Source organism: Hemiscyllium ocellatum, chromosome 4 (assembly GCF_020745735.1).
Source record: "Hemiscyllium ocellatum isolate sHemOce1 chromosome 4, sHemOce1.pat.X.cur, whole genome shotgun sequence".
In the NCBI taxonomy this organism is placed as follows: Eukaryota; Metazoa; Chordata; class Chondrichthyes; order Orectolobiformes; family Hemiscylliidae; genus Hemiscyllium; species Hemiscyllium ocellatum.
This window is the reverse complement of record NC_083404.1, coordinates 120,478,511-120,501,432: the sequence shown is the minus strand read 5'-3', so window position 1 is coordinate 120,501,432 and position 22,922 is coordinate 120,478,511. Positions and strand designations below refer to the sequence as shown.

Here is a 22,922-nt window from a genome sequence, read left to right as displayed (position 1 = left end):
GTTAAGTGTATAGGTCCTGCGAAGATTTGCTTTCCTAAAATGCAGCACCTCGCATCTATCTAAATTAAACTCCATCTGCCACTCCTCACTGATCAAGATCCAATTGTAATCTGCGATAAACTTTTTCGCTGTTCACTAAAATATGAATTATATTCTATGAATATGGATGTTGAATCTGACTAAAAACTGATCCTCTAATGAGACCAATTTCTTTTGAGGATCTTTTATTTCCTTAGCAGTTAATCCTGGTGTATTAAGTCTATGTAGGCCTTCATTCCCAATTGCCATCAAATCATAATGTCCTGCATTTCCGCACTAGACACGGAAAATTGAAAAAACCATTGCTCTGAATGTTGTGTAAATTCTGTTAGGAGATCTGATATGTAACTATCTAAGTTGTGTTGATATTCTGACTAGTATTTTCTTCCACTTTCCCATAGGCTGTACAGGACTCTGAAGTTCATGTGTGGCAGCAACTTTTAGTACTGATGTGCTGAAGCCAATCCCTGTACATGGAACGTTGAGTGCACATGGGGTTTAATGGGAACATTGATTCTGGCAACTTGTCTCTGAGCTTCCCTCGCTTGCTATTGATCAAAAATAAAACTTTATCACATGCCTTTCACAAGTGAACCAAACTGCTCTCTCAATGGTGATTTATCTGTTCACCAGCAAGCCATAACCTACATATTCCACTGGCCAGACAGTTGTTATTCCAGCAGAGATGGGAGTTGTATGTGGACATTCTGCATTGTGGCAGACTGCAAAGGAACTGCCCTAGAAATGGAAAATTCCATTCAGCAATTCCCCAACTCATGAAAACCTCTGGAAGTCTCCATTCTACCCCCAATCATCTAACATCATATCGCCTGGTGCCTCCACCACCCACAACCACCGCTCTCCCCCCAAAACTCCCACCACCCACAACCATTGCCCTCCAACCCAACCATTGCCCTCCAACCCAACCAACAATGTACATAGCTGCCATTTTAACTCTTACACATGGCAACCATGTTACTTTGCTCCATGCACCCTACCACACTGTCACTTATCCATCTGACAGCCTCTGTCTTAACACCTGAACGTCAGACTCACCATTTTTACTTACATTTTGACAGCAGCTATCAATGTATCCCTTAGTTATCCTGGATCTATAAATTTCAGAATGTGACAGCTGACTTTTTGTGAGAAGGGGCATAATTTCCTATCCTCAGACACTTTTAGGTGATAAAAGAATGATCAGAATGGAAGTACAGTTCCACACATCTGACCGAGCCCAGAGTGTTATCTCCTCTCAGAAAGACAGATCATGGAATCACAGAGCCCCTACAGTGTGGAAGCAGGCCATTTAACCCATCGAGTCTACACTGATCCTCCAAGAACATCCCACCAAGATGCAACCCCCTCCACTATAACCCTACATTTTCCATGTTTAATCTACCTAATTTACAAATTCCTGGACACTATGAGCTTCACTGTCCCTATCTCTGGAATCTCCCTCTAGATCAGAAATAAATGCACTCCTCTTTTTTTTTCTATGGTACACCCTGATATTATTAATCTACAGCAGAGACCCTTCCTTCAGCTGCCTTGGTCCTAAACCCTGGAATTTCTTCTGTGCGTCTCCACCTCACTTTCTTCCTTTAGTGCACTATTTACAATTGACTTCGTCAATCAAGCTTTTGGTCATAATAGCTGCTCAACTGACTTCAAATCATACAAGAGACATAGAATCCCTACAGTGTAGAAATAGGCTATTTGGTCCATCGTGTCCACATTGACCCTCTGAAAAGCATCCCACCCAGACCCACTTCCCAACCCTATCCCTGTAACCCTGCATTTCCCATGGCTAATCTACCTAGCCTGCACATCTCTGGACACAGTGGCAAATTTCGCATGACCATCCACCTAACCTGCATATCTTTGGACTGTGGGAGGATACCAGATAATCCAATGGAAACCTATGTAGACACAGAGAGAATGTACAAAATCTACCCAGTCATCAAGCGAGAGTGGATTGTAATCCAGGTCCCCAACACTGTGAGGTAGCAGTGCTAACTACTGAGCTACCATGCCCCCCTTGATGACTTGGTGTTATTAGTTATTACATAATATCTCTCTGTGAGACATCTTTCATAAAATTGCTACCTATCTGACCAATGAATAATAATCAACAAAGTTATTCCCTTTATTAGAAGTATAACTCTAATAAAGTCCAAACATTTGCAAGATGGAATTAAATTGAAGTGTGAATCTCAAAGGAGACTTAACATTTCATTCTATAATTTGCTTTTTGCCATCTGTATTTCTGACATGTTTATTTTTGATCTAAGATTCCAGAGAAACTGTACACAAAAACAGTAAACTCATTAGCAGCCAGCAGTAATTCAATTTTAGACCAGAGGAAATGGTGGCCTTGCAGGTGATAACATGCAAATAGCACAAAGCGAGTTAGCACAAGCTGTAATTGTGCCAACATCCGTAAGCTATTACAGGATTGATGGGAATGGAATGAATTTGCAAAATGGAAAATGCAGATAATGTTATAATTTTACTCTCTTCTTCTACCTGCATGTTCTGTAATAGTCACCCTTTCCTCACTGTTAAAATCTGTCTTATACTATATCATTCTTTTTCAGGGCCTCAAACGTGCTAGGGTCTATGCTGCTTGCAGACTTTCCTCCTAATACCTTTAGGCTTTCAAATTGTAAGCTCAAATGCACCCCTTCTTCGCATGGTCAATTTAGGTCAACTAGATCTCTGTGCTCACCTGATCATGTCTTGCTAACTCTGACAGCTTCCCATTACTGCATCCCAATCCAATGGTACAATTTCAATCAGCCTAACGGAGAACTCTTCTTGCAAAACAAAAATGTTTTCCAACACTATAAATTCTTACATTCTGCTCTCTTGCTGTGATATGTTGGCAGGGCTGAAAACATTGTCCCAGGGTGAAATTTTGTTTGCCTTTAATTCCAATAAATACCACATCCTGGGTTTCAGCTGACTGTATGTTACATTCTTACAGCTGAAATTTCTAAGCTATCAAATCATCCCTCATAAACCACTGGGAATCATTTCAGTTTCTGTCCTCTCTGATCTTTTCTCCAGGTAAAGAACGTAATGGTAACAGACTGCATGCCATTCTCTAGGTGTCATCTGATGAAAGCCATGCCTCACATGACGATAATATCGTTAATTTGACGATATTTAACGTCAATTAATTTGACAATATAATCCAGAATTTTATTTGTTTTATCCATTGGTACTGCAGTGTGTGTTGGACAAAATGAGCAAAATTTTAAATATCCTCCTAGGATATCTTTCACTTTCATTGATTCCACCACAGTCAATCTCACTCTGGCATTTACCCGTATGTAATATTTGCACCTATCTTTGTAAAATTTCATTGAGCATTTATCAGCTTAGATTTAAAAGGTGTCAAACTCTCTTTACTATCCTTGATAAGTTCAGAGTCTTCAGAGATAGTATCATAGAATCTCAAGAATGTGGAAAGAAGCCATTTGGCCCATCAGGTCCACAGTGACCCTCCAAAGAGCATTCCACCCAGACACCCACCCTTTTCCCAAATTTTTACCATGGCCAGCCCACCTAGTTTGCATAACCCTGGACACTCCAGACAATTTAGCATTGCCAATCCACCTAACCTGCACATCGTTGAAGTTCGCAATGAAACCAGAGCACTCAGAGGAAACCCACATAGACACTGGGAGAATGTCTGTCTGGAGTTTGCACAGTCACCCAAGGCTGGAATTGATCCTGAGTCCCTACCACTGTGAGACAGTGCTAACCACTGAGCCACCTTGCCACCCTTCTCTAGCTTGGTGCTGTATGAAAGTTTAACTGCTTTGAGTTTGGACAACACAGTCTGGCCCTTCATGTCAGCATAAGGAGAATAGTTGAGGCTACAGTATTGATTCCCCATTGAATAATTGTCCAGATTTTTTAATGGTGCTGCTTCTGACCAGCCTTTGTTACTTCATTCTCACATGAATTTCATCAGGGAAGAGACAGGTTGGCTGTGATTTACGAGGTCAATTTCAAATCAATGCTCTTCTAGGTTTATTTTGACTATCAATTGAACTATTTTCAGGGTAATGAGTTTTAATATTCCTTAACTGGTTTCTCATGTCCTTCATGACTTACAGTTGCCTGTTAGAATTCCTGCAATATTCAATGATCCTTTAAGAATGTTACAACCTTCTCCTCTCCATTGCAATATTCTGCCTCACGACTCCCATATATGAGAACACATGTTTAAAGTAGACTGTGGTATTGTCAGACACTCTGATTAAAATCTTCAAGAATGCATTTCCAGGTTTATTATTTAGTCTAGGCCAAAGTGAGGATTGCAGATGCTCAAGATTTGAGTCGAGACTATGATGCTGGAAAAGCATAGCAGGTCAGGCAGCATCCGAGGAGCAGGAAAATCGATGTTTCGGGCAAAAGCCCTTCATCAGGAATGAGGCTAGGAACCTCAGGGGTGGAGAGATAAATGGGAAGATGGGTGGAGCTAGGGGGAAGGTAGCTGAGAGTGCGATAGGAGGATGGAGGTGGGGGGTAAAGGTGGAAGGTCGGAGGGTAGGGTGGAGCGGAAAAGTGGGAAGGAAGATGGACAGGTGGGACAGGTCATGAGGACAGTGCTGAGCTGGAAGCTTGGAACTGGAATAAGGTGGGGGAAAGAGACATGAGGAAACTGGTGAAATCTACATTGATGCCAACAGGTTCAAAGTCCCGAGGCAGAAGATGAGGCGCTCTTCATCCAGGCGTCGGGTGGTAAGGGAGTGGTGATGCAGGAGACCCAGAACCTCAGTGGAGTGGGAGGGAGAGTTGAAGTGTTTGGCCATGGGGCGGTGGGGTTGGTTGGTGAGAGTGTTCCAGAAATGTTCTCTGAAGCATTCTGTGAGTTGGCGTCCTGTCTCCCCAATATAGAGGAGACTGCATGAGGAGCAACAGATACAGTAAATGACATGTGTGGAAATGCAGATGAAACTTTGATGGATGGGGAAGGCTTCTTTGGGGCCTTGGACAGAAGTGAGGGGGAAGGTGTGGGCGTAGGTTTTGCAATTCCTGCAGTAGCAGGGGAAGGTGCCGAGAGGGGACGGTGGATTGTTGGGTGACCTGGATCTGACAAGGTAGTTGAGGAGGGAATGGTCTTTGTGGAAAGTGGATAGGAGTGGGGAGGGAAATATATCCCTAGTGATGGGGTCTGTTAGTAGGTGGCAGAAATAGCAGAGGATGATGCGATGTTTCCGGACGTTTGTGGGGTAGAAGGTGAGGACTGTGGGGGTTCTGTCCTTGTTGCGGTTGGAGGGGTGGGGTCCGAAGGCAGAGGTGTGGAAAGTGGATGCGCTGGAGAGCATCATCAACCATGTGGGAGGGAAAACTGCAGTCTTTAAAGAAGGAGGCCATTTGGTGTGTTCTGTGGTGGAACTGGTCCTCCCGGGTGCAGATGCAACGGAGGCGGAGGAATTGGGAATAAAAGACAGCATTTTTGCAGGAGGCAGGGTGGGAGAACATGTAATCCAGGTAGATGTGGATTTGTAGAAAATGTCAGTTCTGAGTCGGTCACTGTTGATGGAGATGTAGACGTCTGGAAAGGGGAGAGTGGTGTCAGAGATAGTCCAGGTGAGTTTAAGGTTCGGGGTGGAATGTGTGGTGAAGTTGATGTACTGTTCAACCTCCAAATGGGAGCATGTGGTGGCACTGATGTAGTCATCGATGTTGCGGAGGAAAAGGTGGGGAGTAGTGCCAGTTGAACTGCGGAAGATAGACTTTTCCACGTAGCCAACCAACAGACAGGCATAGCTGGGGCCCATGCGGGTGCCCATGGCTAACCCCTTTCATCTAGAGGAAGTGAGAGGATTTGAAGGAGAAATCGTTGAGGGTGAGGATCAGTTCAGCCAACGATCTAGAGTGTCAGTGGAAGGGTATTGGTGGGGATGTTGAGAGAGGAAGAAACGGAGGGCTTGGTGGCCCAGATCATGGCAGATGGAGATATATAGGGACTGGATGTCGATGTATAGGGACTGGATGTCGATATATAGGGACTGGATGTCAATATAGAGGGACTGGATGTCCATGTTGAAGATGAGGCGTTGGGGGCCGGAGAAACAAAAGTCTTGGAGGAGGTGGAGGGTATGGGTGGTGTCCCGAATGTATGCGGGGAGTTCCTGGACCTGGGGGATAGGACAGTATCGAGGTATGTGTAGATGAATTCAGTGGGGCCGGAGCAGGCTGGGATGATAGGTCGGCCGGGGTAGTCCAGCTTATGGATCATGGGTAGGAGGTAGAACCGAGTGGTGCGGGGTTCCCGAACTATGAGGTTGGAAGCTGTGGGTGGGAGATCTCCTGAGGTGGTGAGGTTGTGCATGGTCTGGAAGATTATTATTTGGTCTGACGATCCCTCTAATTCTAATTACACAATTTTTATAACTTCTATATTTGTAATTCTATACAAAGGGTTTGATCTTCCTCCTGAGTACTCTCTTGAAGGTTAATCATACGAGGAGAACTTTGTATCTGTGGTTGCATGCCTTCCAGACCCTCTTGACGTTTTAATCATGTATGTATCCTGCATCCTACTATGTCCAATGATCATCACCCACATTCTTTTACTTTGTTGAGCTTGTTTTTAAGCATTATTTTCAATTTTACTGTTGACTATTTTTGGGCATTTTCGTTCCATTGACTTTGTCACAGTTGCGTGATGTCCTTGTTTCTGGATGACTCCCACTGCTTTTTCCTAAGCTCACCCCTCATGTTTGTCTATCTCAAATTATGGAAAGGGATTTGGCTTCTTGCTGCTATCATACCCCAAGTTAGATTTAAAGTTATCACATTATGTTTGATATCACGCCAGTGAATACAACCTGAATAAGTTCTCAGACCAACACAAGGAGAGGAATGATTGTGTGAGTAAGAAAGCAGTTACGTACGGTATTGATTAAGACAAGGTCCTTCACACTCGAGTACTTTCAGCTTATGCACGGTAGCTGAAGCATGTTGTCAGTGTTCCCTTTTTGTCCTCACTCAGCTTTTTAATACAATCAGAATGTGACGAGTGGGATTAAGCTCAGAAGTCAGCTGGCTGATTTTCACGTATAACCAAAAATGTTTGCTTATGCACAGCTGGGTCAACTTAAATTCCTGTTTTCCCTCTACGTATCAGGCAATCTTATCAACTTTTCTGTCCTCCCATTGTCCTAGAACAATCACTAAGCAGTTCCATCATCCAGTAATAGCCATGTTGCTGTGATTGACACACCGAGTCACCTCTGCTTTTCTTCTCAACCTTGAGAGTGCCCTACACCATTGGCCTCGGTTTTCTCCTAAGTTACAGAACTTAATTTAAAATCTCTTCCTGTTGATAAAAAAATAGATTAAGTACAGTTTTGACAATCTCTTAAATATTGTGTTCTCATAGTTACCCAACACAGACATCAAAACTGAGCACCTCAACTCTTAAGATCAAAGTCATACCTGCAATTATTTTCTCCAGTTATGCTGCAGTACAAACAATTGTTCAGTGTCTGACGTTGAATTTACCAGATTGATTTGAGCAGCTTCCTTTTAAGGGCAGCAATGCTAATTTCTCCTGTCTAGCTGTGCAATCAGCTGTGATGTTCACCCTTCCCTTCTGTTTTGTCAGTCCTGGGAAGGGGATTAATCAGTTTGACCATTATGCTCTGGCTGAAGGTTTCCATCTGATCCATGAATAATTTTTTTTCCTCCCTTAGAGAAACTGGTGAAGGATGTTTGTTCAGCTCTCTCCCTCCTGGATCATCAGAGAGGGAGAATAAAAAAAAAACTGATTATATTCCTCTGCATTAAAACGTTGAGCTGGTTCACTGAATTTTATGATCATTGTAAGTGTAGGTGACGCACTCTTGTACTGTTTCCAGGGTTGCTCCAGTTAAATTTACAGCAGTTTAACCAATGCAGATATTTAGTTCTCAGCCATGGGTAGAATTTTATCTGTCAAGAAGAGATCTGTGTAAGTGTATAAAGCACTGAGAAATGATGGTGTGCAGGTAAACCAATTTGTTTCTGCTCTCGCTCACTTTTTAACAGGATGTGTTCAGAAGTAAGCGGGAAACACGAGGGTGACAGGTCACAACACTAAATATGTTTAACAGCAAAATAAGTGACAATATCTGTTCTGACATTGTTAGCTATGCTTGGATACCCTGAGCAGAGTGGACCACACCTGGAAATTCACAAAGAGCAGAACAGGAAACAAAAGCTAACAGGCTAGAACATAGAGTCATCAAGTTGAACAGTACAGAAACTGACCCTAAAATACAACTCATCCATGCCGATTAGATATCCTAAATTAATCTAGTCCCATCTCGCAGCAATTGTTCCATGTCCCTCTAAACACTTCCTATTCATGTAACCATCAGATGCCTTTTAAATGTCATAATTGTACCAGCCTCCACCACTTCCTCTTGCAGCTCATTCCACACATGTACCATCCTCCACATAATAAAGTTATCCCTCAGGTCCTTTTTAAATTTTTCATCTCTCACCTTAAACCGAGTCACAGAGCTGTCATAGAGCTGCACAGCATGGAAACAGACCCTTCTGTCTAATACATCCATGCCAATCAGATATCCTAAATTAATGTGGTCCCATTTGCGAGCATTTTGCCCCTTTACCTGTAAATCCTTCCTATTCATATACCCCCAAATTGATGCCTTTTAAATGTTGTAATTGTACCAGCTACTACCACTTCCTCTGGAAGCTTGTGTACAAATAAGGAATCCCAAATGAAAACAGCATTTGCTCTATATTTTCTATACACAGATTTGAATTGCACCACTTTCGATGGTCCCTCAAGAGTGTTGCACTGACAGTAATTCACTTCCTCTTCATTATTATAAGCACACCTAAGTCTGCAACTGTTTGAGACTTTCATTTGTCTTTTGAATTAAGGCCTCAGCTGCAAAGTAGTCTAAAAAGTTAATGGACTGAAACTTGCTGAAGAATTAACAACATACTAATGATGCACACCATTATTAATGCATACATTTGCTAACAGGTCAGGGGCTTAGAAATTTGCTGTCAGTTGTGAATTTTCAGAATGTGTTAGTCAATTTGCGCCTTTTTCATTGTACAAATGGCACCCTGCCCTGAGTGTCCCTTCAGAAGAATTTGCTGGATTGAAACAATGATTACACATTCAATTCATTGCAAAATGTTAGGGCTGATCATCAAGTAAGTAGCCATTCATCACAGTGATCATTGTTCGTGAAATGCCAAATGACCATTCTGGCACTGTATTTGATAACTAATATTTAGGCATTTACCTCATATTCTATAAACTTTTCTCACATTTTCTTCTTTTACTTCAAGTTTGGGATATTGCGTGCAATTCTGGTCTCCTTCCTATCGGAAGGATGTTGTGAAACTTGATAGGGTTCAGAAAAGATTGACAAGGATGTTGCCAGGGTTGGAAGATTTGAGCTATAGGGAGAGGCTGAATAGACTGGGGCTGTTTTCCCTGGAGCATTGGAGGCTAAGGAGTGACCATATAGAGGCTTATAAAATCATGAGGGGCATGGATAGGTAAAAATTGACAAAGTCTTTTCCCTGGGATGGGGGAGTCCAGATCTAGACGGCACAGGTTTACAGTGACAGGGGAAAGTTATAAAAGCGACCAAAGGGGCATTCTTTTTCCATGTAGAGGGTGGTGTGTGTGCGCAATGAGCTGCCAGAGGAAGTGGTGGAGGCTAGTAAAATTGCAACATTTAAAAGGCATCTGGATGGGGATATGAATAGGGGGTATTTAGGGGGATATGGGCCAAGTTCTGGCAAATGGAACTAGATTAAGTTGGAATACCTGGTCGGCATGGACGAGTTGGACTGAAGGGTTTGTTTCCATGCTGTACATCTCTATGACTCTATCTATTGTTTCATCACTTTACTCTTCCTCCTGTAGTTAATTTGACACAAATTCACTATCCATCATACCTATCCTTCTTGCTTACCTGCCACCCTTTCTTCCCCTAAACCCTTCACCCACCTGCCACCCTACCACTTGCACATTTACCTTCTCTCGGTGGTGAAGTAGTAATGTCACTGAACTAGAAATTAAAAGATTCTTGCTAATACTCTTGGGATGTGAGCTTGAATCCCATCATTACACAAGCTAAAATTTAAATCCCAGAATTTTTTTTACAGCAGAAAGGATGGCCAATCAGTCTTTAGTCTGTGCAAATTCAATAAAAATCTGGACCCAGAAGTTAAACTAATGGCGACCATGTAACCATTCTCAATTATTGGGGAAAAAACATCTGGTTCATTAATGTTCATTTGGTGAGGATATCGACCATCCTCACTTTGTCTGGCCTACATGTGACTCCAGAATCACAGCAAATGGCCGAGCAAGTCTCTCAGTTCATTGGCAAATGGGAGTGGGCAACAAGTTCTGGCCTTGTCAGTGGCATCCACTTGTCATACAAGAGTAACTAAATAACCCCACAAAATACATGATGTACTGCTTAAAAATGGATTGTGGTTCTGACACTTGTTGCGTGGATTTCTGGATTCATTGGTGTGGTTGCACAAGTGAAGATCCTAGGCCAGAGAGATGGCATATGTGAACTGGAAATTGGGACAAAAATAAGAGGGAAGCGTGAGATACACTGCAGAGTTTAAAACGAGAAGCAGCTCAAAGAGCTGAAAACACTAAAAATGGAGGAATTTAGAAAAGCAATCAACACTGGCATGCTATTATAGGTGATGAATCATTAAGGTTTATGTTGTAACTGAAAACCCCAAAATTTCAAACACTTCTGTTGATGTTCTGTTTCTCTAAAATATGTGCAAAGCGACACCCTTTTCTTTTGGCAACAAGTCAACAAATTCCAGAAGATGACAATGTAGGCACTCACCTTGTCATCAAAGTTGGTTGTGATTTACAAAGCTGGCCTAAGTGAGTGAGGATTAGTGTGACAATTGTTGATGTAAAATTGTATTGTCTCTGAGGGACGTTCTTCTTGAGAAATCACAGCAACAGAATATACACGGGAAATAGCAGGAGGGGTACGCCACTTGGAACATCAAATTACTTCAGCATTCAATGACATTGCAGCTGAGCTTCTAACTCAAAGACCTTTTCCTGCATTATCCCCCGTATGCTTTGCTTTCTCTAATATCTTTCAATCTTATTATTAAACACAGGCAGTCATATGCAGTATGACTGAGCTCCACAGTACACCAGGGTTCAGAACTCCAAAGATTTTCAATGAAGAAATTCGTTCTAACTTAATCACAAATCACTTTTCTCTCTTACTCAACAGAGACAGTCATCATGCATGTCTTAACGCAATTTAATAACTAAAATCAACAATGGAAACAAACACCGTGGGCGGCATGGTGGCACAGTGGTTAGCACTGCTGCCTCACAGCACCTGAGACCCGGGTTCAATTCCCGACTCAGGCGACTGACTGTGTGGAGTTTGCACATTCTCCCCGTGTCTGCGTGGGTTTCCTCCGGGTGCTCCGGTTTCCTCCCACAGTCCAAAGATGTGCGGGTTAGGTGAATTGGCCATGCTAAATTGCCCGTAGTGTTAGGTAAGGGGTATATGTAGGGGTATGAGTGGGTTGCGCTTCGGCGGGTTGGTGTGGACTTGTTGGGCCGAAGGGCCTGTTTCCACACAGTAAACAAGGACTGAATCTTCCTTTTGATTTGGCTGGGTCCAAGTTAGGTTGATTTTTTTTGGAAATGCAAGAAGTCTCACCCTATTTTACCAGACTCACTTCATTAATAACCTACCATGCCCCAAGACGTCCCTTGGTGTCCTATTTTCACTAAACCTTCCCAGCCCTGGTCCCATAATAGCTGGTCAATGATGGTTATCTGCCAATTATAGAGGGCCCTGAATCTGTGGAATTCAATTCACTACCTCAGAGTGCCAGGACACTGAACAAATGCCAGGTGGAGATAGACATATTTTTAAGTTAGGAATAGATTAGGGGTTTAGAAGTGGAGTTGAAGCTGAGATAAGATCAGCCATGGTAATAAGGAGGCCCCATGGACTGAATTTCCTACACCTGCTCTGATTTCTTATGTTCTTCTGAGGTGTAATGACGCAAATTGCCTCTGCAACTGTGCAGCAAATCCTGTGACAGTGAGCCTGTCCCCATGGACAGATTAGTGTTTACCTTGGACAGTGAGATCTATCACTCCCAGAGGCCACTGGAGATAGGCACACACCATTCCAATGCTCCACCCATTGTTGTTCCACAAGATCAAAGGTACATGACAGGTAGGTAGAGAACGTTGGCATCAATCATGGAGGCTCTTTCTCATAAGGCGGCAGACAGCTGGAGGCTCCTCTGCACTTCCCACTCAAAGCACAATGGAGAAGGCAGACCACATCACCCCCACCCCTTTCCCCACACCCTCACACCACCCACCACCCACCCCTCAAACACCACCACTAAATTCATTTTCACACCATGAGGCAGCGCTTCATTGCCACTGATGATGTTCCATGGGTGGAGGTGCTGAGATCCTCCATGGACCATTTGGAAGCAGGAGAATAATGCATACATATGGCATTGGGTCTTGATGACACCTTTGTACTTCATTATACAGTCATGGAGATGTACAGCATGGAAACAAACCTTTCGATCCAACTCGTCCATGCCGACCAGATATCTAAACTTAATCTACTCCCATTTTCCTTCACTTGGTCCATATTCCTCTAAACCCTTCTATTCATATACCCATCAAGATGCCTTTCAAATACCGTAATTATACCAATGTCCACCACTTTCTCTGGCAGCTCATTCCATACAAGCACCACCCTTGGCATGAAAAAGCTGCCCCTTCGATCCCTTTTAATCCTTTCTCCTGTCACCTTAAACATATGCCCTCTAGTTCTGGACTCACCTACCCCTGGGAAAAGACCTAGTTTATTTACCCTATCCATGCCCTCCTGATTTTATAAACCTCTATGAGGTCACCCTTCAGCTTCCAACACTCCAGGGAAAACAGTGTCAGCCTATTCGGCCTCTCCCTATAGCTCAAATTCTCCAAACCCTGGTTATATAATTATAAATCTTTTGTGAACCCATTCAAGTTTCACTACATCCTTTTGATAGGAAGGAGACCAGAACTGCATGCAATATTCCATCAGTGGCCTAACCAATGTCCTGCACAACTGCAGCATGACCTCCCAACTCGTACGAATGAGGCGACTATGCCTGGTGATGCCATTCACTGACAGCACCCTTTCCTCTTAAAGCCAGTGTACTTCTGACCACAGGCTAGCACCATCCTGAATTACATTCACCGTAGTTGCGCTTTTCGATCCCACCAACCGCTTTCAAATCCTGCAGCTCCTCTCAACTGCACTGCACCTTTGCCCCGATCCTGAGGACAAATTTGCTGAGATTCAGGCCCATGTCCCTTGCCCACTTCTTCCCCTTAGTTCATGTGGGCAGACCCAATACACTGAAAATATCCTGCTCCTTCAATGAAACATGACTAAAATCTCTGGGAAAGATGTGCCCAGACTCCTGCCGATATAGTTCCCTGACTGCATTAGCCGTGTTCCTCTACATTTCAGCAATGTTCACTTGGTCTATCTGCGCAGTCATTAATGCTGACTTGCATACTCATAACAACCTCCTTGGTTTTGCCAATTAGTGCAGTCACAGTACAAATAAGACACAAGAATAAATGATAGCTTTGAAAAACATCAGCTATAAGATAAAATTGATCGGTCTGCAAAATGCACAGTTTAAAGGTAGCTTTTACATGGGAGCCCAGAAACACAAATTTGTTGTGATAGGGTAGTTAACTACAGTGGGCTTAAAAGTTGCAAGCCATTAGAAATGAGTTTCAGAAATAGCTCACTGTAATTGGTTTTATATTTCAGATTCCTGGAAACAGATAGTCTCCAGGATTACCTTTCCTGTTAATGGAGTCACTTACAGTAAGGAACAGGAGAAACTGAACATTGTCATTGTTTTCAGAACGGAGCTATGGTATGAATGGAAATGATCCCACCTGTACAGCGGCCTGCTGGAATTAGATTTGCTACGTGCAAAACTGCAATGCAAGCAAATTCACGTACCTGTCTGCCTTTCTGTGGTGCAGGAAGCAATGCTCTGGACTTCTCAGCAACTTTCTGTATAAAAACAAGAATAATTCAGAGATTCTATATGCCTTCATTTTCACATTAAAGCATTTAAAAATAAGTATTGAATTTCAGGAACAAATTACTCTTTAAAGTGCAGATGTAAAATGGATTGGTTACACGATTATCCTACAATATTAACAATAACATGCCTCAATTTCACTGACTGGCATACTTGCTTTGTTTATTCTTTGCAGAGTGGTTCATTGGCCAAGCCAGAATTTATTGCCCATCCCGAATTGCCCTTGTAAAATTGATGGTGAGCCATCTTCTTGAACTTCAGCATGGTGCGAGACAGTGGCTCACTGGTTAGCACTCTGTCTCATGGTGCCAGGGATCTGGGTTCAATTCCAGCCTTGGGCTACTCTCTGTGTGGAGTTTACACACTCTCCTTGTGACTGCACAGGTTTTCTTTGGGTGCTCCCATTTCCTCCCAAAAAGGTGCACTTTAAGTGGATTAGCCATGCTAAATTATCCATAGTGTCTAGGGATGTGCAGGTTAGTTGAATTAACAGGGCTACAGGGATAGGGTGGTGGGGGTCAGTGGGTCCAGGTGAGATGCCGTTTGAAGGGTGCCGTTTCAATAGGCTGAATGGCCTGCTTCTACACTGTAGGGATTCTATGATTCTGCAGTTCATGCAGTCCATGTAAAACACAGTGCTGTTCAGGAGAAAACTTCAGGATTCTGACCCAGAGACAAAAGAATACTCATATAGTTCCAAATAAGGATGGCTAAGGTTTGGGTGATGGTGTTCCCATGACTCCATTGCTCCCATCCTTCTGAAAGGCAGAGTTCTTTGATTTGAAAGGTGTGTAGGGACAATGAGGAAAAATGGGATTGAGATACAGGACCAATCATGAATATATTGAATGGCAGAACAGGCCAGAAGGGCTAACCGGCTTACTTTCTATAAAATCCAGGGAAATTATCTCATAGTTGTAATGTTACTGGACCGATCCTCCAAAAGGTTCAGACTAACACTCTGGGGATGTTGTTAAAGTTCCACCAATTGCCATGGTAGAATTTAATGCAATTTATAAAAGTTGGAAAAGTCAGCTTGTCATAAAACTATCATTGATTGTTGTAAAACTCCATCTGGATCATCAATGCCCTTTAGAGAAGAAAATCTGCCTTCTTTATTCCATCTGGCCTACGTGAGATTCCAGATCCATAGCAATATGGTTGACTTTTAATTGCTCTCAAGAGCCATTAGGGATGGAATCAAATGCTTTCCTTGTGACGGCCACATCCCATGACAGAATATTCAAAAAAGTTAGAAAAAATGGGCAACACAGCAAATACTGAATTTCTAGAAAATTAGTAAAGAATGGTGTCACAGGATTTTGTTTTAGGCAATTTAACATTTAATCAGAGAAACATGTAAGGAAGCTAATATGATCATGAAAAGAATTTCAATTTGCCTACATTAATTGGGAAACCTGTGCAGGGAATTAGAAAGTGAATCACTATTAATTAAGGGCTGTTACATGACTCTCAGCCGTGGGAACTTTAATACAGCTGGAACAATCGCATACTTACGAAACGCCAAGGGCTGGCAGAATGGTCTCAATTACAAAATGGTGAAACAACAATCAACACAATAGGCTGGAGTTTAAATTACAATTTATATAATTTGAATAAAGACAGAAAAAGGCCTAATGGTTGTAGAAAGGGAAGTTCTAGATTCTGAGGAAGAAACCAAGAAATGTGCATCACATATACTGGTCACATGAAGTACATACACAGGCACTATTGCAGACTACACATTCCACTGTGTTATATGTGCATTACAGAGCATAGGGAATGTGTGCGGGAAACAAAAGAAACAGAAAGGGGATGCGAGGTATAGATAGAGTTAATAGTAGTTGTCTTTTCCCTAGGATGGGGGATTTCAAGGGGGAGGCACATTTTTAAGGTGAGAGGAGACCAATTTATGAAAGACAAAGAGGCAAATGCTTTACAGAGAGGGTGGTTCAGGTATGGAATGAACTTCCTGAGAAAGTGGTGAATGCGGGTAAAATCATAACGTTTAAAAGACATTTGGATAGATACATGAATAGGAAAGGTTGGGAGAGATATGGGCTTGGAGTAGACAGGTGGGACTAGCTTAGTTTGGGATTATGGTGGGCATGGACAGGTTCGACTAAAGGGTCTGTTTCCATGCCTTATGATTCTATGACATCTTGCATTGAAATTAAAGTATACTTAAAACCAAGGATGAATACACAAAGAGCTTAAAAAATAAAGACAATGATTGGGAGTTTTCAGAATCATTACACATCAGATTAACAGCAAGTAGTTAAAATTTTTGAAAGGTTAAATATATTCAAGAAACACAGTTGACAAATGGAACAGTGAAGCCCTGAGAGACCCCAGGGTGAGACAGGGGACATTATAATAAATGATCGCAGAATGGTCAAAGCCCCGAATTATGTCCTTGTGCCAAGCATTTACAAATGAGTCCAAAGATTGCCATTCTCTCACACAATTACAAGTTAAATGGCAAAAGGAAGAAGTAAAATGTTGAAATTACCCAGAAAGCATTTGAATCAATAGCAAGACTCGGAGTATGAAGGTTTTGTTAGACAAGATAACACACAAAAAAAATACAAGCCCAAAGTTTTCTTGAACTTGAAGATTTAATGATTTAAAGCAACAGGACTTACCTGAAGTGGAATATATAGCACGGAAAAAAGTACTCATTGCAAATTTGTAGGTGCTGTTGTGATTGTTTCCTTCTATTTTGCACATTCAGTATTTGAATAGATGTACCTCTTCTAGTAGTTTGTGGTCTGTTTTCCTTTTGTCTAACAGAAACTGTAGTGTAAGTCTGGTAGATTTCTGCAAACTATTTTGTTGCAAATATTGTTCTCTGCAATTATATATATGTTACTAGTGCACAGAATTTCATTCTTAACTTCACAGTATCTGACCGAACATATGATCATCATCCCTTTATCTTTACCATTCTCATATTACATCTTTTTCTCACACCCCACCCCGATATTCCTCTCAACTTCTACATTAGCTTCACAAAATTACATATTTAAATTCATTACATAATGAACATCTGGCCCTTCCTCCACCAAGTCTGGCCTTCATGAGTGCTCACCCCAATCTTCTTCCACTCATCACAATCAATCCAGGGAGATGATCTTCAATGTAATTACTACTCTGAGTCATTATTCCAAAGCTTTTAGTTGTCATACTCATTCATTCTTGAGTTATATTATTACTTTCCATTCCTCCTGAAAATACCCCCTGATTTTGATTGCTTTGCTTGTTTGTGTATTGTGCCCCATGGTGTTCTACCTCTGATCCATACCTGCTAACCTGATCAGATAAAATTTTTGCTCAATGCCTAGAATTCTGTTCTTCGGTTTTCTCTTTTGGTCAATCTTGAAAGTCCTTACACTTTTCTGGTCTTGAGCTCTGCCCAGGACAATAAGAAACTAACAAGGTTGTGTGCACATCTCAGACCATCACGGAAGCCAACCTTCCATCCATGGACTCCACTTACATGGCTCGCTGCTGCAGAAAGGCCGCCAACATCAAAGACCCAATGCATGACGGTAATGCTCTCCTACATCTGTCAGGCAGAAGATATGGAAGCTTGAAAACACGCACCAGTAGGTTCAGGTACAGCTTCTTCCCAGCCATTATTAGACTGATGAATGGACTCTCTAACTTCAAATAATACCCTGTGCCATGTAATGTGTGTGTCTCAGTGTTTTGTTCTCACCTTATGATCTGTATGTCCCTGCTTACTATGATATGCCTGTAATACTCATAAACAAAGCTTTCACTGTATTTAGGTACAAGTGGCAACAAATCAATCAAATCAAATCAAGATACAATAGTTCATCAATGCTTTGCTATAGCTATGGAACTTGTTCTGTAAGTAAATCTACCTGTGAATATCTATTCCTCTCGGGTGTTACTCTGTACTCCGAAAGTTAAATCCCAATCATTATTTTTCAAGATATAAACGTCGTTAAGGTTTTCAGCACTCTCTTGCTTATGCATTGATTGAAATAAGAGGACATCTAGTGACTGGTTCCTTTCTGGACTCTGCTGGAAATCTCTCAGAGTTGAGAGTGTGATGCTGGAAAAGCACAGCAGGTCAGGCAACATCCAAGCGGCAGGAGAATCGGCATTTTGGGCTTAAGCCCTTCATCAGGAATCTCTTAGAGGTATGCATTCAAGAATACTGGACCACCAGCTGAACCAATGTGCAGATAAAAATGTCTTCATTGATTGATCACAGTCTCTGCTATTGTAAATAGAATTCTGCTAATGTACAGCCATCTAGAATAGCAATAGCAGTCTACTGGAAATGTAGTCTACCTGAAAGTCAACAGAGTTTAATTGTTTACCCAGATTGCCTTGACCAATCTGGGTAAACACGGGAATAATAAAGGTTTTGCTGGTGCCTGACTATTGATTACACAAGGATGGCAGCATATAGGATTTTGATGATGGCACTAATTTTAAAGGTACGATGTTGGTTTGAGGTTTGTTTACGAAGCTGCCTTGTTAAAGGTTTTACTTTAAATTTCTGCCGGCAAGGCATTTAACAGGTCAGCTGCTTGCAAGAGTGATTTTGAAGTAAATGATTTGAAGGTGCTAAAGATTAAGCAATTCCTTAGTATCAGTGTTAATGACGATGGGTGCAGGATTTGTTTGTTAACCTTAACTTGATAAGTTCAAAAAAAATCATTCAAACAGCTTAAACTGAATATAACACCTATTATTGAAATAGAATTAGAATTCACTTTATTGTCACGTGCACAGGAGCGACAGCAGTGAAAAGTTTGCAACATTTCTGCTTATGACATCATCTTAGGTACAGGATACATCTACTTAGGATTGCTGCAGAATTGAAAGAACAATAAATAAAGTCGAGCATTGGAATACAGAGTTTTCAAAAGTACTTGAATAACTTGAAAATTCCAGCATAAATATAATTTGTTTTTAAAAAGTACTTGAAGTACAGTCCTTTACACCCAAGTCTGTGCCAGCACCCAGACTCCAGGCCACACCACATCAGGTCTCGAGGCCTTACATCCACACTGCAAGGGCCTTCTATTCTCCATGACAGCCTCCAGACCAGGACCCGTCTCTCTCTCATTGGCCTCGAGCTTGGGACCTATCTCCATGGTGATGCCCTCCAGCCCAGGACCCGTCTCCCCCGCGATGGTGACACCCTTGAGCCTGGGGCCTGACTCTACAGTGACACCTTCGACCCTGAGACCCGTCTCCATGGTGACGCAGTCCAACCCAAGGGTCGTCTCGAACAGTGTCGGCCTCCACCCCAGCACCCGTCGGCCCCGCGATGCCCTCGAGCCCAGGACCTGTCTTCATAACGAAGCCCTCCAGTCCGGGATCCGTCTCCCCCATGACACCCACCAATCCAGACCCATCTTCCCGGACGCGCCCACCACCCTACCCTGCCTCACCCAGCACCGGCCTGGTCTCAAACTCGCCTCTGGGTATTGCCAGCAACAGCCTCTGGTCTGGAAGCTGCTTCCTCCATTCCCGCTGGGTAAGTTTCGAATTTTAAAGTTTTGGAAAAAAAAAGCCGGAAAGAGAAAAAGAACGGGGGGAGCAAAGGAGCTCCAGTTGGAGTGTCCTACTCTGCCACCAACTTGATTTATGAAAAGATTTCAGTTTGCTAACAAATTTAGTCAATTAACAGCAACTGCAGGGCAAAACATTGATTCCTTTTTTCGAAAAAGAACTTCTGATATTCTGCTGAAAAGATTTGGTTTAATTGCTTTAGCATTTCTCGGAATGCTGATATGAATAGGAATGCAATGGTTGACATTACTGATGAGAGGATGCAACATTCCATGAAGATCTTAGGGCTTTGGGAATAAGACTAGGACATTTATTGGGGTAAAAAATGAGGTCTGCAGATGCTGGAGATCACAGTTGAAAATGTGTTGCTGGTTAAAGCATGGCAGGTTAGGCAGCATCCAAGGAATAGGAAATTCGACGTTTCGGGCATAAGCCCTTCATCAGGAATGCATTCCTGATGAAGGGCTTATGCCCGAAACGTCGAATTTCCTATTCCTTGGATGCTGCCTAACCTGCCATGCTTTAACCAGCAACACATTTTCAACTAGGACATTTATTGCACCTGCGTGACTCTGTCTGTACTTGGTGATCCCCACCTTAAGCTGACAGAAATGTTTAATTCACACAGTTTCCTCAGAAGAAGTTCAACCGATGCAGAATTGGGAATAAGAGCTGGAGACTCAGTTGTTTGTGGCACAGTCTTACCATGACTTTTGTGGTGCACTTCGAGCTTTCAAGTCACTGAGATGTCTAGCACAGAAACAGGCCCTTCGGTATAACCCATTCATGCCGACCAGATATCCCAACCTTATCCCGTCCGACCTGCCAGCACCCGGCCCATATCCCTCAAACCCTTCCTATTCATGTACCCATCCAGATGCGTTTTAAATGTCACAATTGTACCAGCCTCCATCACCTCCTCTGTCAGCTCATTCCATAAACGTACCACCCTCTCCATGAAAACATCGCCCCTTAGGTCTCTTCTATATATTTCCCCTCTCATCCTAAATCTATGCCCTCTTGCTCTGGACTTCCCCACCCCAGGGAAAAGACTTTGCCTATTTACCCTATCCATGCCTGTCCTGATTTTATAAACCTCTATAAGGTCACCCCTCAGCCTCCAACGCTCTAGGGAAAACAACCCCAGTCTATTCAACTCTCCCTATAACTCAATCCTCCAACCCCGGCAACATCCTTGTAAATCTTTTCAAGTTTCATAACATCTTTCCGATAGGAAGGAGACCAGAATTGTACATAATATTCCAACAGTGACCTAACCAATGTCCTGCACAACTGCAACATGGCAATTGTTCTGAAAAAATTTCAGCACAAAATCATTTTAGTGATTTAAAAAAAGAACCGCATCATTTATGATGGCAACATTTGTGGAATTCTGGGCTTAAATAATCAGAAATGTCTGGGTTATCTTTGCTGCTTGTATGTTCAGTGTTTACCCTATTTTTTCCTAATTAATTTATTCAGAGATGATATTACACACCCCCGGAGCAGGTGGGACTTGAACCCAGGTTTCTTGGTCCAAGGGTAGGAACATTATTACTGCACAGCAAAAGGGCCCTTGCTTAATATTTATAACAACTTGTTTAATCACTTACATTTGATTCAGAAACAGTGGTTGTCCATACCTTGTTAGGCCAAGTACATTAGAGGATTATATGGCTTTAAATTAGAAAAAAAAACTCAGAACTTAGATATTTTAAGCAATTAGGCTTTATACCTCAAATACCCTAAATTCATAAGTAACATATGGAATCTTCAATTTTTCCGTAAATTCATAATCGCCTCATATATTACTGAATGTGAGCTCTTGACTTGGTTATTCCCAAGTGACCTCTGTGGATTTAATGAAACATTTCATCCCTCACAGCCTTCTGAATTTCTAACCTCTGATTAAAGTCTAGAAAATCACTTAGTGTAGTCAAATGCTTCTTTTGTTCATGACACTTCAGTTAGAGCTAGCTGCTTGAACCTGTTACCTGATCTGAGTACATTCTTTGTAGGAGCTTTGAGCTTCGCTTACTTCAGAAGCTGGTGAAGAATTTTTATGACAGACCTAAATGTTTCCACATGTGAAATAATGATAAAATCATTTTGCTTCAGCTTGATGCATACACCGTATAATCAGAAAGTATCAGTCTGAATCAAAACCCCTGGATAACGTAATGGGCTTTTCCACCGCCTCTGTGGAATTCAATATGATAGACAACAGGACATTGGTGATCACAACCACCATTGGGTCGTCTGAAAATCATGCACATCCCAATGTTACTATTATTACCTCTTTTTCTATTTATCACACAATATTGATGTGTTTCATTTAGTGCTCTGGAAGTGAAATGGGGCAGCACCGTAGTTCAGTGGTTAGCACTGCTGCCTCACAGCACCAGGGGCATGGTGACCATTTCGAGATTAGACCTTCTCTCTGTGTCTGATGGGTTTCCTATGGGTGATCTGGTTTCCTCCCACAGACTAAAGATGTGGTTAGCTGGATTGATCATGCTAAACAGCCCATAGTGTCCAGGGATGTGCAGACTAGGTAGATTAGCCGTGGAAAATGCAGGGTTTCAGAGATAGGGTGGGAGACAGTAGGATGCTGTTTGGCGGGTCAGTATAGACCTGATGGGCCAAATGGCCTGCTTCCACACTATAAGGATTCTATGGTGATTCGATGAAGCAGGTTGACTTTCTTGGATCATGGCTCTGGATCTGAATGAGTATCACTATTAAGCCTGCTGAGGACGCATCTGTGGCAAAACCTGAGTAACAATGTACCAATACATCTGAAGAAATAAATCTCGCCTTTGTCTTCTGAAATTATATGGAATGCTCAATATTCCAAATCTACTCCTCACTGGTGTAGCAGGCTGAAAATCAAGCTCTGCTATCTCTAGAGTCATCACAAATGTAAAAATAAATTACCAAAGCCTGCAAATTTACCTGTGTGATAGATGCAGGTTCACAGAAAATGCAGACTTGGGCTTTCATACTTCACAAGAGTTATTAAATAACATTAATAAATAACCACAGAGAAACAACTATGAACTGTAGGCATATGATTCCAGTGGTTATAAAATCTAACCCACTTCTAATACATGCCTGCACACACAGAGAAGAACTGAAAAAAAAATGAAACCAGAAGATAGAAC

At 42.2% G+C, this 22,922-nt stretch overlaps 1 protein-coding gene across 5 annotated transcripts in view; it reads right to left on the bottom strand.

The window, feature by feature from the left end:
- Window positions 1–22,922, bottom strand: part of tsnare1 (T-SNARE Domain Containing 1) — an 849,044-nt gene that overhangs the window by 339,952 nt on the left and 486,170 nt on the right. For all 5 annotated transcript variants that reach the window (XM_060824473.1, XM_060824475.1, XM_060824474.1 and 2 more), the window contains one exon: window positions 14,115–14,168. In XM_060824473.1, the coding sequence (XP_060680456.1) occupies window positions 14,115–14,168 (54 nt within the window). The remainder of the gene's footprint in view (window positions 1–14,114; window positions 14,169–22,922) is intronic.